Source organism: Dendropsophus ebraccatus, chromosome 7, assembly GCF_027789765.1.
Source record: "Dendropsophus ebraccatus isolate aDenEbr1 chromosome 7, aDenEbr1.pat, whole genome shotgun sequence".
Taxonomy (NCBI): Eukaryota; Metazoa; Chordata; class Amphibia; order Anura; family Hylidae; genus Dendropsophus; species Dendropsophus ebraccatus.
In genome coordinates, this window is record NC_091460.1 from 96,767,353 (window position 1) to 96,788,328 (window position 20,976).

At 43.2% G+C, this 20,976-nt stretch overlaps 1 protein-coding gene across 4 annotated transcripts in view; it reads left to right on the top strand.

The window, feature by feature from the left end:
• The window catches only part of ZAP70 (zeta chain of T cell receptor associated protein kinase 70), a 199,628-nt gene that overhangs the window by 169,138 nt on the left and 9,514 nt on the right, over positions 1-20,976 (top strand). For 3 of the 4 annotated variants that reach the window (XM_069977926.1, XM_069977927.1, XM_069977928.1), the window contains 2 exons: positions 10,984-11,096; positions 17,103-20,430. In XM_069977926.1, the coding sequence (XP_069834027.1) occupies positions 10,984-11,096; positions 17,103-17,229 (240 nt within the window). In that variant the 3' untranslated portion in view covers positions 17,230-20,430. Of the gene's footprint in view, positions 1-10,983; positions 11,097-17,102; positions 20,431-20,976 lie in introns of those variants that run through there. The other variant, XR_011363954.1, reaches the window with a different exon arrangement.

The window sequence follows — 20,976 nt, forward strand, 5'->3', positions numbered from 1 at the left end:
CTTGTATTCAGTTCCAGTCTCCTTAAGGCAGCTATATAACAAAGCTATACTTACTTGTATCCAGGTCAGGTCTTTTGAAGACAGATATACAGTATAACAGCTATACTATACTCCAGGTCTTCTGAAGCTTTTTAGTCTTGTGCTGGTTAAAAAAAAAGAGACTCAACACAATCCCGGCCAGCTCAATGTGTCCATCAATTACATGAATCAAATTTCAACCATTAACAATTCCCACTGCAGAAGTTTATGACACACTTTTAATTTTTATCCTTCTAAAAGACACCCTTTTATTTTTCAATCAATATATCTTTATTGATACGTGACAAGTTGTATTTTTCAGCGGCCCCCTTTTTTACCATATATTATTTAACACCTTCACGTTAGCAATACCTATACATGTGTTCCTGCTGCAGATGCCCCATGCAGCAGGAATGTATTGGAGAAGAAACGATGCAGAAGAATGAATTTTATTTTCCAATTGCACAAAATAAGATCCAACAAACACCTAAGTGCAGTGACCCCACAGGACGCGTTTCAAGCGCATGCGCGCTCTTGGTCACCCATCATTCCCCTGTGTACAACTTCCTTAAATAATCAACCAGCCAGGTGTATAAACAGGTGCACAAAAGAATTGAATAAAAGAACATTTTTTGATGTTGCGATTGCAAAAACAAATAAGTAAAAAAATAAGTACAAATAAGCTCAAAACACACATAATAAGATGGCTATACATCCAGAATGCGAAATACAATATTGTATTATTCCCTATGTGTTTACCATTAGAGCTGAGGGATCCTCGAGCATGCTCGAGTCGATCCGAACCCGAACTTTCGGCATTTAATTAGCAGTGGCTGCTAAACTTGGATAAAGCCCTAAGGCTATATGGAAAACATGGATATAGTCATTGGCTGTATCCATGTTTTCCAGACAACCTTAGAGCTTTATCCAAGTTCAGCAGCCACCGCTAATCAAATGCCGAACGTTCGGGTTCGGATTGACTCGAACCCGAACCCGAACCCGGTTCGCTCATCTCTATTTACCATCCACAAATGAGAATTACATGAAAAAAAAATTTCACATGAAAAATCCATGCATATAAATGCCTAAATTCATTAGATATGGATCTCATTTCTGTATGAATGTGTTTATATCTGTGTAAGTGAACGATAATAATCATGTAAATATCAATTGACAAAAGATGTATATAAACATGGATCTGGTGTACCACACTTAAGTATTATGGGTCAAAGAATTAAACTCTAAATAGACCCAAGATACTATCAAAAAAATATATATATGCAGCAAAAAACGCATATACGGAGTGAAAGCAATATACTTCCAATGTGAACGGGCTCATATGTAATCAATGGGAAAACAGCCAAAATAATGCCTGGTGATGTAAAGTTTGCAATCAAACAGATAATGTATAAACAGTGAATGAGCTATGATGGCATGAGTGTACGCAAGGCAAAAGATATTAAACCAAAAAACATATTGAAAAATGTATTAAAAATGATACATAAACTCCCGACGTACATTCATGCCATCTGGAGCTCTAGTGCCCAAGGCATGCTGCCAATATGCTTCTCGGTTTCTAAGATGTTTTTCGTATCACCTCCTCTAATCTTCAGGGTAATTCTTTCTATGCCGTAGATCATAAAGTTGGTACACTTCTTATTGTGGTGGTGGTCATTTTTCTACTAGTGCATCCTATATATTTCATATTGCACTGTAAACACTCAATGACATATACAACATTTGTAGAATTACAATCTATTCTCTCTTTAATGCTATACTGCTTAGTATTAGAATTGTTGGAAAAAGTGGTGCAAACCTTGGCATATGTGTAGGTACGGCACGGGTATCCCCCGCATTTGAAAAACCCAAATTTTTGTAGCCATGTCGGAGTCCTTTTCTCAGAAACAATAGGACTCGGGGAGAGCATGTCATCCAAGGTTTTAGCACGCTTGGGAACAATTGCAAAACCCTGCGCCAGAATTTCCGATAGTCTGTCATCCTTTTTTAAGATGTGTATGTGATTTCTAATGATATACTTAATTTTTCAAAAAATGGAGTGTACACCATGGATAAGACACGCTTAGTCACTATTTTTTTAATTATTATTTACCTGATTATTGGATGAATTCTGTTTAGGTAAAGTTAACCTATCACGACTCTTCTTGGAAACCACATATTTAGCCCTAGTTAGATGGTGATTGGCATAACCCCTTACTTTCATCCTAGCCGCTAATGCCTCTGATTCTTGTTTGAATTTATCACCATCTGTGCAGTTTCTCTTGAGGCGTGTAAGCTCTCCAATGGGGATAGCACGAATAGTGTGAGGAGGATGGTTGCTGTCAGCCCTCAACACCGTATTTCCCGAAATGGGTTTACGATATGTGGAAAAGTTGATTTTAAATGAGGGTGTACCTAGCAACTGTAAATCCAAAAATTCTATTGTTACCCTCTGTAAATTATGAGTGAATCTCAAATTAAAATTGTTAGAATTTAAATAGTACAAAAAACAATACAACAAATAATGATGACATCATCGATGAATCTCCCGTACCATTGCAGATGGCAAAAAAAAGGATTAGAATAAGAGAATATGAACTGTTCCTCCCAAAATGACATAGCTAAATTTGCTAGTGAAGGGGAGTGTCTGGCTCCCATGGAAACACCACTCTTTTGCAAAAAAAAAATTTCGATCAAACATAAAAAAAATTGTGACTTAACAAAAACTAAGTGATTTCCAAAATGAAAATATTTAACTTATTAGTATAATTCCCATATTTGTTCAAATGAAACTCCAATGCCTGCAATGCCCCATGCCAAGGAATGCTAGTATAAAGTGAAGTGACGTCACATGTCAGCCAGTGTCACTCTGGTTGCCACGTGACGTCACTCAATGCAGTAAGAACATCTCTGGAGTCCTGCAGATAGCCTGGTACACGCTTAACTAAAGGTTGCAATAAGCAGTCAAGCCATTCAGATAGCCGTTCCAATAGTGACCCCGTGCTAGATACTATGGGAAGCATAGATGGCGGTGTAACCCCTTATGTGTTTTGGGCAAGGCATACATAATGGGTACCATAGGATGATCTACAATGAGATATTCAGATTCCCTCTTACTGAGTATGCCTTGTTCCAAACCATTAGCAACAATTTTCTGAAGCTCATCACAAAATTGTTTGGTGGGATTAAAGGTGAGGGGCATATATGTCGTAGTGTCACTTAATAAATTCTCTATTTGTTGAATGTAATCAGTTTTATTCATTACAGTGACCAAGCCCCCCTTATCCGACATCCTGATCACTATGTCGCTGTAAGATCGCAACTCTTTGAGAGCTGAACGCTCCTTGAATGTAAGATTATGTTTCGGTTGCAAACCTCTAGCGATTCCGTGTATCAGTGATGTCAAATCCCTTTCTACAACCTGTACATACATTCCTGACTGTGAGAGGCTTTAGATGTTTGCAGCACCGCTGCAGTGTGTGCAGATCCGAGGATGATGACAGGCAGCTGTGATCCTGCACCTGCCTGTCATTAACCCCTTAAACACCGCTACCACTATAGAGAAGTCAGTGGCAGGAAAAGCACCTGTCACTCACTGATCGAGACCCCCGCAGTCAGTGACAGGTGCTTGTACCGACGGGCAGGGCCGTATTAACAGCTCCTGCTGCTCTAGGCAATAAACCTGAAATGCCCCATCTTCACTCACCCATTAGCATCATGATTTTCTAGTTTCTTATCATCATATTGATATCTGATCAGTCTGATCAGGCCGCGTTCCCACGTGTACTGTACGTCACCACATACAGCCAAAACCAGACCCTCATGCGGTAACCAATAGGCGTATGGCCAATAATCCTGGTAACAGCACATGACTACTGGGGAAGAAATGGGAGCGTGATTTCAGCCACAAGTATTTCTCTACATGTAGAAACATTGTTTGAACCACATTTTTCATGGTTTCATGTTTTTTTCCACATTGAATGAATGATTAGAGCAGTCTGCATATTGTCTGAACGAATTCTCACCACAGGATTGGTAGATTGGTAGGTAATAGCTCCAGGCGTCAAATTTAACACTAACACACCAGACCTGACCAATACCACCACACTGTGACTGGATAACACCGCCCCATCATACCTGGCCAATACCACTATACCAGACTTAACCAATTCCACCCTACTGTAACTGGATAACCCCTTCAAAAAGACACCTGATTTACTGAATAAGTCTGAATGGGATGTGGGAGACTAAAAAAAATAATTAAAAAAAAAAAGTTGTTTTCTTCCTTCTGCTCTCTAGTGCTGCCCCCCTGCAAGGTGCTGCCCATGGCACTGGAATATGGCTGCCTAGTGATAAATACAGCCCTGCCAACAGGCGAGGGTAAGACACTTACCTCCATCCTGTCGCATCAGCGTTCTGTAGATAGTCTGCTCTCATGCAGACTCTATGTACAGATCACCGATAGTACTGATCTATGCTATGCCCATGGTTTCCTGCTGGGCTCCTGATCCTGTGATGTCACAGCCCCACTCAGAAATGCCCACTCAGCCAATCAGTGAGGCAGGACACAGCTGTAGTCACTGACTGGCTGAGCGGGTAGTTCCTGTGGAACCAGGATAATCCAGGAGCTCAGATGATAACAGAGAGCTGATAAATCTGGGCCTATGTCTGACCTGTATATCACTATGGCTGACCTCTATATCACAGTTATCTGGCATTGCTAGCAGTTCTCCTTTAGTTAGAAACATAGAAGATTATCAACAGGAAAAGACCACCTGGTTCATCCATGTCATTCAGAGTTCTTCAGAACATTGTGTAGTGACTGCCCCGCCGGCACAGCGGGACTCCACTGATGTAGTGGTTGGCCGAGATATAGCTCTGCCCGGTGGTAGTTTGTTGTGATGCCAGTGCCGGTTGGGCACAAAGGTATGGTGGCACACCTGCTTTTATTTTAGTGGGCTTGCTATACCTTGTTTCCCCTGTGGACAGTGACCTGTCGGGCTGTTGTGGGGCCCCTTGGGCAATTATCACTGTGGTCCGGAGTGGAGTAGTGACCCACCCGGACTATTGGTACTGCCACCCACAGAAAGGGGAGATAAGCCAAGGAAGATGTATTTGCTGTGTCAGTGCTAAGCGAAAAATCACAGTCTCTTTAGCATAAATATAATCTTGTTTACTCTGATGATACTTGAGGTAGGCAGCAGATAATACAGCTTTGCCTTGATACAATACTTTACACTTGATGAGTTACTTAATAATTTACTATACTTTAGAGTCCAGATCTGTACTGAGAGTAGAAGGAGTGATACAGCAGTGCTTACTGAGTTGCGTTATTAGAGGTAGAATAAAGGATCAGAAGAGTAGAGAGGAAGATGTTGAGAGAGTCCCAACCCAAGTAGTACTGTGCTCTGCCGGAACTTCAGAGGTAGAATAAGAAGAATACTTGAGTAGACAGAATACTTGTGCCTGTGTTTTGACTCTTTGGTCTTTGCACCACCTATTGCCCACCAGTGTCGGGTGACCCGTCCTAGAGGGTGACACAAGCCCCAGACATTCTTACCTGGGATAAGCAGAGTGGTCAGAGTTCTCTGATTACACCCACGCTGCGAGACAGAGTTCATAGGCTTCTAGCAACTTTGCTCTATCCGGATCAGTTCCTTTACTTCTGTGTGGATACTGTCCTGCACTGTGTTCCTCTGGTCCACTGCGTGGGTTAGGATGATCCCTGACTTGTCCTCTCTACTAGTAGCTTAACACTGCATAGTGTGGAGTAAGGTTACTTGAAGAGAAACTGTAAGGAGCGTCCTACCTCTACAGAGTCTTAAAGGGAACCAATCACCGGAAAAACGCATATAGAGCTTTTGAAATGTGCTGTTAGAGCACACAGCACACTTGCCACACGTGTTTCCATAGCCTCCGTGCCTTCCCCGTGTAAGCCGCAAAGTAACTTTATAAAACTGGCGCCCTGTATGCTAATTACCTGAGGTAGTCACCTGGGCGGTGTTCGGCTAGCAGGTAGTCACGGTCTCCTGGGCGTTCTTCCGCTGTAATCACGCCCCTCTGGGCGTGATTCAAATGGCCGTGTAGCTGTGACATTCTGATGCCGGACGCCGCCGCACATGCGCAGTGCAGCCGCTTCCATTCCGGCAGTACTGCGCCTGTGCAGAATAGCCTCGAATAGCCTGTTAGCCGGAGTTCGAGGCTATTCTGCACAGGCGCAGTGCAACCGGAATGGAAGCAGCTGCACTGTGCATGTGCGGCGGCGCCCGGCATCAGTACGTAAGCGCGCCGACGTTGGGCACGGCGCGCTCCCGAGTGACGCCACAGCCACTCTGCCATTTGAATCACGCCCAGAGGGGCGTGATTACAGCGGAAGAACGCCCAGGGGACCGTGACTACCTGCTAGCCGAACACCGCCCAGGTGACTACCTCAGGTAATTAGCATACAGGGCGCCAGTTTTATAAAGTTACTTTGCGGCTTACACAGGGAAGGCACGGAGGCTATGGAAACACGTGTGGCAAGTGTGCTGTGTGCTCTAACAGCACATTTCAAAAGCTCTATATGCTTTTTTCCAGTGATTGGTTCCCTTTAAGGCAAAAGACCCTATACTTCCTCTACCCATGTGACTTCCGTCCTACAGCAGGTGTAAACTGTGCTGTGAGAAGATAGAACTCTCATTGGTGTACAGACCCATGTGGTACATAAACAAAACAATAACCCTTTAGGTACTAAAGCTGTGCAATATCTCAATACACATAGTTATAACAATGACATCTTGTGGCAAAACTCTGGTACTGCTACATAACCACTTACACTTAAAAGTACAGGCTTTTACGAAGGGTGTAACCAATAGCAACACCCGTGGTGAGGCACCACATTTGTGGCTGGAAACTGGGTGCATCCACTGCACACACAGGAAAATCTGCTTTATATATTTGCCTTATTCATTTAGACGTCCCCCCCAGGATCATGTGGGAAATTAGGAAGAAGTTGCTGAGCCAGGTCTACTTTACAAAAGTGTGATAAATAACTCACCTGGTGTCTGATTGGCCATTTATGAAGGAGCTGGAGTCGGAGTCAAGAGTGTCAGGTCCCTAATAAATTTCAGGAGTTGGAGTCAGAGCTGCAGCTTACCGACTTCACAGCCCTGGTCCATAGATAGTACAAGCTTCCCACCCTTCATTACTTGTCCTTCAATTACACTGGCCCTTTCATAGGGTGGATAATTAAGTGCTTAAATGATTTATTGCTAATTAACCTATGTCTGTTTGATTATATCTATGGAGTTTTGACCTCACGTGTTGTGCAACCTACAGACTCCAGGAATTAAAATTTACGTTTTTCTTTTTTTTTTTTTTTTCATTGACAAAGCACAGATTTGGATGAACAGTTATGGATGACAGATATATTTTTCATGAAGGGGAAAAAAGAGAAACACTTTTAACGACGTAGCTGCTGCCACCATGTTGTGGCCTATTTTTCAGCAGTTCTGACCCAATTAAAGGGGTAAAATAGATTTTTTCCGCCCTTTAGTTGGAACAGAAATGCTGAAAAATGTACTTGCATATTTGCAGCTGTTTAATTTAAACAATGGTGTGATATCGGGTACACCAGCCCCACAATGGTTTTATCCTTACGCTTAAATACAATTAACTCCAAGAAGGATACGTGTAAAAAATATATATTTTATTTCTAATCATTAAGATATATAACATAACATGAAAAAGATATAAATATTTACAAAAGTCTCCAAAAATAGGTCCGTTGTCAGTGGGAGGTTGGTAGGGCTGTCATGTTCTTGCTGGAGGGAATTCTGTATATGTCCACAGATAACAATGCCACGTCCAGTCTCATTCACAGACAGTGCCGACAATATCTCCTGACCAATTAATTGAACCAATAGTAGAGGTGATCAAGCTACCACCGGACAGTTACCAAACCATGATCATCTAGTTTAGAACTGTCCCAAGGCGAACAGACCGGCCAACATGCCCAACGCGTTTCAGTATCAAATGTCAGATACGTCATCAGGGGCTAAACGGTCATAGCGTCATATACGTCATAGATTTGACAAGATAAATAGGACATCACATTAACACATGATTCATGGCTAGTTATGCACGCCAGTAGTTTATATGTGTGTGATGATAATATTGGAGCGCTGCTGTGTCCTGTACTCACTGTACCAACGTCCAGGTAACCAACAGATATTTATCCCACCGTACGTGACTGATTGCGGGTACTGCATAATGTAAAAAAGTTGTGTCAGTATGACCAGTGTAATATGTACTGATATGTATTCATTTTTATCATATAGTACTTACTCTGTCATGCTCAAGAGTCAACCTGGGTACAGACTCACATCTAGGACCAGTAAACCTGTAAGTGGATACGTATACATTGGTATTACCGTAATAATGTGTGCAGTGCAATATAATGCCTGCCACTTACAGCCGTCATAACAATAGGATTTTAGTGCTACTTACAGCCAGCGCTTCCTAAGGAGACATACTCCCGTCCTCCTGTTTCTGCGGAGTCTCGGGAATGCACGCGGCGGCTAGAAGAAATAGCCGCTGCATTGACAGTTGCGCGTCTGACGTCACAGCACACGAAGTAGCGCGCCAGAACTAGGTCACTCCCCCCTGCACGCCCGGTGGGAGTGAACGGTCCCAGTAGATAAACAAAGGATCCGACGTTCTGACAGTGTTGCGCTCTCCAAGGTGCTGCACAAGTGTGCGATGACAATTATGTCACCGCGTGAATAAACGGGTAATGTGATTAAGAATACTGGGTAATTCTGAAACCGCCTCTAGACATTATCAGTGACAGTTATTTTACAGATATGCTGATAACCAACTATATATACATGAGGATGATGCATATCTAGCGTGTTAGTGTATAATAAAGCAGAATGTGTGTGTATGGAAAATACCGTGGTAAGTTATATATACACTCGTAAGTATGTAGTATCTACAGTGTAGCATTGATGACATGATATGGTTAGGATCCTAGGAAAGCATAGGTGACATGATATGGTTAGGAACTAGGATAAACGGTGGCGGATGGGCCTATGATACCCTAGTATACCCTATCCTATATCCCTATGCCTATGTGGGGTGGCCGTCCTAAAAAGGACGGTCCCACTCTGCAACCTAGGGCTATCAGGTCCCTAGGTATCCCTGTTAACTTAACCGGCTCACTAACTGTTAGTAGGTCCACTAGGACCTTCCCTAGCTAACTCGTTGAGCCAGCATTCTAAACAGTAAAGGTAAAGGGTGACAATGGTGCCTATTCCAGAAGGGAGGGGGGAGGGGTATTCTTAGAGCATCTGCATCTGTTAATCATGAATTGTACGTACTCATATGTAGCAGGCAAAGTTTAGAGACTCGTTAAGGCCTCCCGGTGCAGTGGTTTGTAAGGTGTAAATCCATCTGGTCTCTTTCTGGAGCAATATTCTATCAATGTCACCCCCCCCCCCCCCCCCCCCCCCCCCCCCCCCCCGCGGGGAAGGCTTGAGGCTCTCTATTGCAGTGAATTTAATAACGTCAGGGTTTCCCCCATGATGTTCATGTACATGTGTTGCCAGAGGTGTGTCTCTTTTGTTTCTAACATCTCCCCTATGCTCAAGTATGCGTTTGCGCCACTCCCTAATCGTTTTACCCACGTATTGTTTAGAGCATTCACAAGTAGCCAGGTATATTACCGCTTTAGTGCTACAATTAATGAATGATCTAATCTCGTAGGTTTGCATGGTCTGTGAGCATGTGAATGATTTGGCTTTCTGTACTGATGCACATGTGTCCGCAGTGTCCGCAGCAGTAAGAGCCAGTGGCCTGCTGTGTATGAAGCCAAGTTTTTTGCACCGCAGCAGGTGGCAGGTGACTCTGCGTCACTCTATCCTTTATACTCCTCCCCTTTCTGTAGGTGATCAGAGGGTGCTCACTGACCACATCCCTGAGGTCTGGGTCCAGTCTAAGGATATTCCAGTGTTTCTTCAGAATATCCCTGACCTGCCCGGCCTCGGTGTCAAAAGTCCCTATGGTGCGCATAAATCCCTCAGTGTCCTCTCTCTGTCTGGGATTAAGTAGGTCATCCCTCTGTCTTGTTTTAGCGGAGTTGTATGATTCCCTCAATGTATAATCTGGGTAACCCCTCTCTCTAAACCTATTTCTCAGATCCCTAGCCTGTTTGTCAAAGTCTTCATCGTTGGAGCAGTTCCTCCTGATCCGGAGGTACTGCCCCTTAGGTATACCCCTCTTTAGCGGAAGAGGGTGACAACTTTCCCACCTCAAGAGACTATTAGTGGCAGTTTTCTTCCTGTAGATCGTTGTCTCTAGATATCCCCTTAACGTCTTTGTTATCTTGACATCAAGAAATGTCAATGTCATGTCGTCTATCTCATGTGTGAATGCGAGCCCTCTCTCATTGTCATTGAGCAGTTCCAGGAAGCGAGTGAAGTCAGATCTAGTACCTTCCCATAAGATGAATATATCATCTATGAATCGTGACCATGCCATCACCCTGTCGCTAAAGATACAGCAGCGCTCCAATATTATCATCACACACATATAAACTACTGGCGTGCATAACTAGCCATATTTGCAGCTGCTCATAATGTTGTGGATTCATGATTGATTTAATTACTTTCTCTATACAGGGGTAAAATCCACAGTGCATCTGAAACAAAATCTACATGTAATACATGCAGGTTTGCATATTTATGAGAGATCTTCATTAAAAATGCTGCCATGTATGGAATCATCCCAATGGAATTTCTAGGGTAGCACAAGCTGTAAATATGGCGATGGCTGTAGGTTCGGTCTTTTAATGCATTATATGTACAAAGATCTAACAATGCTTTATAACTGGCTTTGTTTACCCAAGAGGTATGCTGGCTATATCTCTCTTTTTTCTTTTCTTTTTAGGCATAAAAAACAATTCCTAAAACTTCTATTTTCACTTTATAGAAACTCAAGGGTACAGAAGTGCTGAGCTTCATTGAGAGAAATGAGCGCTTGCCATGCCCTACAGATTGTCCCAAAGAAATGTATCAACTAATGTTGGATTGCTGGATCATCAAGTAAGAAAATGCATATGTTACATAGAAAAAGGTTTATTATTCCTGCGTGTTATTGACCAGTTTGCCTGGGAAACTTCCTCAGTGCATGTCAAACAGAACCATAGGACCCTAATTATGTTACAACCAGACAAACTTAAAAATATCCTTATGGATTTAGAAACATTGCTACATGTTTGTATAACCTGCTGCACTGTTCCTATGTGAAAAGAAAACCGTATAATGTGTCTCCTTTCCCCTAAACTGCTGTCACTGTTCTGTTGTTTCCTCTGTTTCCCTGTATTCACTGATTGGTGTGATGTCACCGGTGGGTGGGGTTACAGATGAGATGTAACAGCTTGTCTGGCAACAGAAGAGACAGAGATCATGTGATGTTGGTCTCAAAAGGGAGGGGGGAGGAGAGAGGAGTGGAGACAGAGTGAAGCAAGCAGTAAGGATATTCTGTAGTTTCAGTGAGTGAGCCAGGATGTGCTGCAGACAAACGGACCAATCCTATCACACATAAGCTTAGACAAGCATAGCTAATTCTCTCTCAAGTGGAGTACCCCTTTAATCATCAGAGTAGCTAAGAAGGCTACTCCACAGTTGCTTGCACCTTCTAGTTAAAGCGACTCTGTACCAACAATCTGCCCACCCCAAACCGCTTGTACCTTCAGATAACTGCTTTTAATCCAAGATCTGTCCTGGGGTCCGTTCGGCAGGTGATGCAGTTATTGTCCTAAAAATACAACTTTTAAACTTGCAGCCCTGTGCGAAACGTCTGTAAACTAGAGTGACTATGCATTAGGCTAGCACAACCTCTCCATCCCTCCTCCCCGTCCTCCTCATCATTAGGAATGCTCCAGGCAGATTGTCTCCTATTTATCACCTGTGTCAGCACTGCACATGGGCTGCATCATTAAGGCACCTGTGTGGTGTTCCCTACAGAGGAATAGGAAAAATTCTGCCAGTGGCATTCCTAATGATAAGGAGGGTGGGGAGAAGAGACGGAGGGGTGGTGCAAAGTTAGGGCACAGATAATGTAGGCCACGGTCGTTTGGCACAGGGCTGCAAGTTTAAAAGTTGATTTTTAGGACAATAACTGCATCACCTGCCGAATGGACCCCAGGACAGATCTTGGATTAAAAGCAGCTATCCGAAGGTACATGTGGTTTCGGGGGGACAGATTGTGGGTAGAGAGTTGCTTTAAAGGGGCATTCGACTAAAACATAACTTTTGATATGTTGCTGCCCATGGTGAGACTAACAATTCATTCCATACTTGTTATTATCTATTCTGTCTCCTTCCCCCAGTTCTCAGCTGCTCCTTTCTGCTGATAACACAAAAATCTGTGTGTGAGACTCTCACTGTCTCCCCCTCCTCCCTTCTGAGACAGCTGATGTAAGCAAGGCTGGTTTTATCTGCAACTTGACCTTAGATTAGCAACTTGACCTTAGATCAACCCTCCTAGCAATACAAAGAAGCTACAGTGTTGCAGATAAAGCCAGTGAGGGACTTGTTTACATCAGCTGTCTCAGAAGAGAGGGGGAAGAGGGGAAGAAAGAGAGAAAAGCTCACACACACAGATTTTTCTGTTTTAAGCAGAAAGGAGCGGCTGAGAACTGGGGGAAGTAGCCTGAATAGATAATAACAAGATTGGAATGAATTGTTAGTCTCCCCAGGAACATATCAAAAGTTATGAGACAAAGACAAAAGGGCCGTACTACTGAGCAATCTCAATCACCTGGTCTCTTGTATGGAGACAGACTGAGACTTCAGTGCAACGCTCTGCTGTAGTGCTGCGGTTCATATCGCTACATATCAAAAATTTAATTTGAGTAGAATCAATATAACCCCCTATGGTAAAGAAGGATTCCAGACTGAGCAGGAGAAGGGCAGGACTCCTACAATACTACCCATACCAACATAAAGTAGTGCCTACCAATTGCATCATTCCCTATTGTTCTCCTAGTAAAGGAGAAGTAACTGTCTTTATTTCAGCCTAGGCCGTTTATTCCACACTTTACTGCCAGGACTACCATTCTCACTCTCTTTGTGGTCTTGCTTTAGCCCACCAAAAGAAGGGAAGTCTGTAGAGACCCTTCAAACTCATGATTGTAATTGGATGTGGCACCACAATTGCCAGACAGCCCACAGGTATCCGTTTAACACACTAGTGTTTCACCTGGGCTGCAACCTGTAGTTTTCTGGGTTATTACCACAGACACATTCCTACACAGTTAATGTGTTGCTTCAAGCATCACTCACCAAGAGTCATGGGTGTTGCCACATGGTCCCCCCATAGCAGACCCTGCAAACAATCTAAATATGGCAACTTACTTAGATAACATATGAACACAATACGACGACTAAAGTTTACAAAACCTAACCAGGTCTACAACATCTTAGGCAAATAAAGGAATAACTGTTCAGTGTCTATATTAGGACATGTTAAGAGTCAAACATCATTTTAGGGTATATTCACACGGGCGGGCTCGCAGCGAGATTCTCGCTGCGAGCCCGGCAGGTCCTGGAAGTTCCCATACACTACATACTTGCTGCGGTCTAAACGACTGCAGCGAGTATGTAATTATACCGCCCTTAACCCCTTCTGCTCCCCCGCTGTGTATATACTTTACCTGTCCTCGCTGCACGGGTCCGGCGTCCTGCTCTCCTGTCCGGCCAATCAGTGTGTTGCCCAGCCGCAGCCACTGATTGGCCGGGCGGGAGAGCAGGACGCCGGACCCGTGCAGCGAGGACAGGTAAAGTATATACACAGCCGGGGAGCAGAAGGGGTTAAGGGCGGTATAATTACATACTCGACCGCAGCAAGTATGTAGTGTATGGGAACTTCCAGGACCTGCTGGGCTCGCAGAGAGAATCTCGCTGCGAGCCCGTCCGTGTGAGTATACCCTTAAAGTAAGTTTAAGACAATATATTCACCTTATTCTGATACCTGACCCCTAACTAGTTAGCTATTAGGGTCACTGAAAGATTTTTTTTTCTTTTTTTTTCTGTGTGTGTGCACAGCACATAGCTAAAGATTAATGGGCCACGTGCAAAAGCTCAGCTTGGGCCTCCCTCATCTCTTATCTTATAGACATGCTATCTCCAAAACATACAGTATAGAAAGCTAAAAGACGTCCACCGCAGCATTCGGAGATGTAAACAAGCAAAAAAGTTCTTTCGTTTCATCAAGTGTGTACAAAAATGCAACTTTTCGGCTCTCTCACAAAATCATTTTAAAGTCAGATAATAAAAGCATCTTCTTTTGCTTGTTTACATCTGTGAGTTTTGTGGTGGACTTCTTTTTGCTATCTAAGTCGGACCTGGGTCCCTGATTAAGGCTTTGTTACCTGCCTGCACCAGGTATCTTTAATTCATTTAGTGGTTGTGCTGATAGATGGATGGATGGATGGATAGAAGATAGATAGATGACAGGGGTCATGGATCCACTGTTCAACCTCTAGCTATGTCAAAGTCGCACCAGGGAGTGCAGCCTAAGATGGATTGGGCTTGCTGCAGCAGGTGACCCTAAGGTCTCTACCCCTGGCTTGGCTTGCTAGTGGAGGCAGGCGAGGTGGAAGCAGGCTGGTACCACGAGCAGCAACCACGGTGCAGTAGCACAGATAGCAGGAACTACGAGAGAGCTGGGACCAGAGACTCCAACCAGGGGCGTAGCTAGGGGTTCAGCCTAGGGGGGGCGAGTGAGTCTCAGTGGGCCCCCAACCGATTAGGTTTCCCATAGGGAACCTCATCAGACAACACTGCTTTTCAAATAATAAAAGGAATATTATGCTACATTATTCATAGTGAATAAGGACTGAGAGCAGAAAAAATACTCTCTACATCTGATATATAGAACCACATATATAAGAGTATAAGATACTGGAGGACCACACTATACTGAGTATAAGATACTGGAACACTGGAAGACTACACTATACTGAGTATAAGATACTGGAGGACCACACTATACTGAGTATAAGATACTGGAACACTGGAGGACCACACTATACTGAGTATAAGATACTGGAACACTGGAGGACCACACTATACTGAGTATAAGATACTGGAACACTGGAGGACCACACTATACTGAGTATAAGATACTGGAACACTGGAGGACCACACTATACTGAGTATAAGATACTGGAACACTGGAGGACCACACTATACTGAGTATAAGATACTGGAACACTGGAGGACCACACTATACTGAGTATAAGATACTGGAACACTGGAGGACCACACTATACTGAGTATAAGATACTGGAACACTGGAGGACCACACTATACTGAGTATAAGATACTGGAACACTGGAGGACCACACTATACTGAGTATAAGATACTGAAACACTGGAGGACCACACTATACTGAGTATAAGATACTGGAGGACCACACTATACTAAGTATAAGATACTGGAACACTGGAAAACCACATTATAAGACACTGGGACGCTGAAGGACCACACTATAAGATACTGGGACACTGGAGGACCACGCTATAAGATACTGGGACGCTGGAGGACCACACTATAAGATACTGGAAAGCAGGGTGACCTCTTAATATCCCACTTGCTATAGATCCCCTCTCTCCTCTTGCCCTGTACAATCTGGAAGTAACAGGGTTAATAGCACACCAGCAGGCCGCCTTTGGGGCGGGTCTTGTGAAAATGGGGCGTGGCTTATCGACACATTATACGGCCCCTTTAAAACAGAGAATCTGGAAAGAACGACTGTTTGCAACTATGCACACAGCCTATCTCCCCCCTCCCCCCGCCCCTGTAGGCCCCCCCTGACCAGTATGTGCTGTGCAAGATCCCCCCTCTCCTCTGTGCAGTGCCCCCTACTCACCTCTCCTCCGCTCCCAGAAGCTCTTCTCCTGGCCAGTCCTCAGCTTGTCCTCTTCTAGTTTCCGGTGCAGGCAGACTGACATACAGGCTGCCTGCACAGGAAGAATGGGTCTCTGTCCCAGCGTGCCGTCCTTTAGCTGTGCGTGCGGCCGCCCCCTTTGCCCCCACCTATTTTCGCTACAGACTCCAACATAAGGGACAGGGCAGCACTGGAATTTATATTGAGCTGTTTAGTTCACATAACCAATTAGGGATGTACTGTCCTTTTAATCCACCTCAGAATGACAGCTACAGGAAGCAGGAGCGGAAGAGAGTCAGGCTTAGAGGAGTAAGGGCTAGGGAGGACTAGGGGAGATGCTTATCTAGTCCTGGCATTTGATTTAAGTTGGATGCCACCCTATGACTGTCAGGAAAATGTGGATACAGTCTATAGCAGCCAAATTTTTCTAATCTTGTACAACACCATAAAACAAATGCCTTGGGAGAACTTGTGAAGTCAATGACTCAACAGGTTGGAGCTGTTTTGGCACAAAATAGACCTAGACAATATTAGGCATTATTGTTAATGTTTAGTTTATTATTAGTCTTAACCCCTTCCCGCATGAGAGTGTAACTGTACGTCCTCATGTGAGTGGGGGCGTTCAGAGAGGGGTCGCTGTTAACCGCCGCGATCCTGGGTGCTATCTGCAGTCTGGGACCACGGCAATTAGCGTGGTTGACAGCTGCATTTAAAATGCTGCTTTTCCCCTTCCCTGGTTTCCTCTTGCCCCCCTCCCCCCAAGCCTGCCATTACAAAGTACAATTAGTGGCGCAGAAAATAAGGGCTCATGTGGGTCTGTAGGTGAAAAAGTGCAAGCGCCATGGCCTTTTAAACCCGAGGAGGGGTCCAGAAGCAGTTAATGTTATGGCTGTTCATGTATACAACACTCCTCTATCATTAGGTTCACACACTTCTACACATATACTCAAGGGAAATTTCGTGCAGAATGCAGTTTTAACAAAGCATTGAGAATTTTTGTTGAGTGACTGATTTGAAATGATTCCCTCCATAAATAGACAATTAGAAAGATTAGATTTCATAATTACTAACATTGACATTTTATATACAGTATACAGTGCTATAAATGCCCAAGTGTTAAATTAAATTAAAAAGAAAAACCTTCTCCCCACAGGATGGAGGACCGACCAAATTTTGAGAATGTGGAATCTCGTATGAGAATATATTATTACAGTGTTGCGAACAAGACTGAAGCCGCAGATACAGCTGAAGCCAAAGAAAAGAAGGCAGATAAGATGTGATCCTGGATGTACTTTTCTCTAAAACACATGAGAGCTGAACTGTTGAAAGGAAATAACTACTGGAAATTATTTGATTTTATTGTATTTAAATATCATAAATGCCATTTTGGGAGCCGGCCCTTTCTTTTGATTTTTATTAACAATATGTAATTGGAGCTGAAATACCATTAAAAAGATGCTGTGATTGTTACTAATAACCCTAACAAATAGAAAGAGATGGGAAATAATACTGTGATCTATGAATTTAACTAACTGATGTAAATAGTCATACATGTAGTATTAAAGGAGTATGCCCATTGAGCAAATAGATGATAACAAGCTGATCTGTAAGGTCTGACCACCAAGGACGGGGATATCCCAGGAATTAATGTAGCACCCAGCATGTGCACTGCCACTTCTCTATGGCAGGCAGGAGCAGATTAAGGATACCATGAGCCCCAGGCTGTTCAGAAATTATGGGCCCCCTGTTAACAATGCCCCCTCTAGCCCTGCCCCCACCCCACTAACCACATCTCAAGTTACCCTGCCCACTAACCAATTAACCTGGCTGAGGGGGCTATATAACATGTCATCAGGCTATGTAAACTATAAATGGTGCACAGGGATTTTCTGTGGCCATTAACCATGTAAATTACCACAATAAAGCTCTATACCGCATCTATAGGTCACATAGCCATAGAATGGTCCTTCTGTATAGCTTCCCCCTATGTAGAGTAGCCCCCTGTGTAGCATCCCCCTATATACAATAACCCCTTTTGTAGCATCCCCCTATATAGAGTAGCCTCCTTTGTGTAGCATTCCCTTCTGTGTAGCATCCCTCTAGCCCCCTCTTTAGATTCCTCCTATATAGAATAGCCCCCTCTTTGTAGCATCCCCCTATATAGATTCTCACCTCTCACATTGCTCCCCAGCAGTGTCTCTCTCTTCCTGGAGGTCCGGAGCGACGCTGGTCTTCTCTCCCAGCCACTGCTCCTCCTTGGCATCCATCCAGGAAGTGGCGTGGCACACTTATAACACGCTCTAACAGAAGTGCCTGTGTGTGCGCGGTACGTCTGCTGCCAGTGGATAACATTTTAAAGGGGCAAAGTGGCCGGAAATGGATCTGGTGGCTGCGACTCGCGAGTGGCGCGGGGGGCAGAGGTGTATGGCGGCAGCATTATTATTATAATGGGGGCAATCTCGCTGGCCTCCCCCAGAGCCTGAGGCCCCAGGCGGTAGCCCAGATTGCCCTCATTATAATCCGCCCATGATGGCAGGGCTTTTCAAACTTTTCAGGCCCCAGCATCCTTCTGGTGAGACTGGTGAGGCCCAGACATCACTTTGGTCTGTTGGGTGAAGCTCAAGTAAAAGAAAGTTTGAGAAGTGCTGCTCTATGGGGAAACAGAACAATTAAAGGGCAATACTAGGCAGCCCTATAGAGGCAGCTCACATGTACTATGGAGCATACCATATTTATTCTTTGGACAGTTTTGTCCCCTTTTCCGGAAATGGCAGGACTTCCAGTAGTTCGACCCCAAGATTAGCTTGTTATCCCCTATCCTAACTTCTGCACATGGGAGTATTCCTTTAAATTGTTATTACAGTTTCAGGAAATAAATCATTTTGTGAATTGGTACATTTGCCTATAGAGGTCCTTGGGGAAGGGCAACTGCTGAAGGGAAAATGTACATAAGAATGCTGTTTATTCATATATTAAGTATTGATCCGGTAATTAGACATTCACAAAGTGAAAGCCACCAAAGAAGAGTTGCCTTCTTTCTTCTGCACAGCTGGTAGCTGGACAGGAGAGCCGAAGAAGAGGATGCCGGACGGATCACACAGCAGTGCACTAGGAAAGTATGTACTGCTGTGTGATCTGGAAATTGACAGCACAGATAAATGTATGTCCTATGCATGCAGTATATATACTGTATATGTACTGTCAGTTTGCCTTTATCGTTATCGGCCACACATCACCTTGTTTACACAGGAAGATGTGCGGCTGATAACGATACATTTTAAAGCAGGCTCAAAAGACAGGATCAGCTGAGGATCAGGCTTTTCCCACTTCTCAGCTGATTGCTGTCACTTTTACATGAGGTGATAATGGGGTCGCAGGAGAGTTTCTTGCAGCACTCCTGGCCAATGCAAAAGGCCCTTTAGTTTGGTCATGTGGTGGTCAGAGGTGATCATTTTTATCTGCAATCAGTTGAGTACCTCTGTGTCGCTGTGTGTTTGTCACATCACCAGAATAGATTTTAATCCAGTGGTTGTTAGTAATGAAGGATCATTAAATAAGCAATATACAGAAAGTATATTGCAAAATTGTCTAACTTTACATTGCACTATATAATAAATATACTTTATTTGCTTTATTCCCCCTCTAAACCAATGCTCCTCATCTTTTTCACAAATCAGCAGCCATTGAGTTGCTTTATAAATTGATTTTCTTGCAAATGGTTTTTGAAATAATCAATAAAAACTTTACTTGTGGAGAATTAGCAAACAATTCTTTTAGTTGAATCTTTGATGATGATTTTTATTCTCTACTAATGTTATATGGACCCAGGAGTGTTCAGCAATGCAGAGGTTAAAAAGACAGCTAATGTGTCATACATTCTGCCACAATGTGTCACTCTGAAATCCCTGATTTCCTTCCCTTTTCTTAGTTCTCTGACAGTAGGTGGACTTGTAGTTTCACCTTGCTTATCTCCACTCTGTTAGTAACTCTCTGCTGATAGAAAGGACAAGGTAAGTAGAAATTTTGTGAACCTAGTTTAATCCTGTTGTCTTTTTCGAGAAAATGCTATTGGCTGAGCACAAGGTACAACCAAACCGTTCTGTCCTTACTAGAAGATAGAAGATTTGGTCAGTGCCATTATTTATTTAGCAGTTGTAACAATTACAGGTCAGATCCTATTTTATATGTTAGGGTATGTTCACACATGTTGAAGTTTCATGGCATTAATACAATGAGAGCTGGACGGCAATGAAATAATTTCTGCAATGAAGTGATGCATTCCCATTGCATTTTCATTGCGTTACTGCATGTGTGAACACGGCCTTAAGGACAAAACATCGTTTATTGTTTTTCTGTTATTATTTTGGGGGGACATATAATGCATTAATCCACTTTTATTCTGGGGGGATAGGCAATTGTATTCTTCCTTAAAATAATGTTAACTCTATAAATGACAAGTTTACTGTGTTCTGTGGGTAAGAAGAAAGGTCCCGATATAATGTTTTTGTACTTTTGCGCAATAAAAGCACATGTTACATACAAGTGATCATTGTATTACTGCATTTCAAAAGCCATACCCATATGGGATAAATATATTTTTATTAGCTAATCCTTATCACTTTTGTGCATGAGCCATGAGGTATAAATAACACAGGTCAACAAAAAAAAAAAATTTACTGGTGTCCAAAATATTTTAATGAATTTGGGGTATTTTTGGGGTGCTGATTCTGAATATGCTATCAGTTTTGCCAGATTGGCTCAAGTTTTTTTTCATGTCTTGTTCATTTTTGAAGATTACTTTCTAAAACTAGTTAAAATAAACTAAAATCAACATTTACTTTGTAAAATTTATTGTATTCATGACAATAGCAATAAAGTTAATGCGCGTGTAGCAAATTACGTCTTTTTTTTTTTTTACACATTTCACGAAAATTCTCAAAAACTTGAGCCAATCTGGCAAAACTGATGACATATTCAGAATCAGCACCCCAAAGTTACCCTAAATTCGTTGAAATATCTTTGGCCCC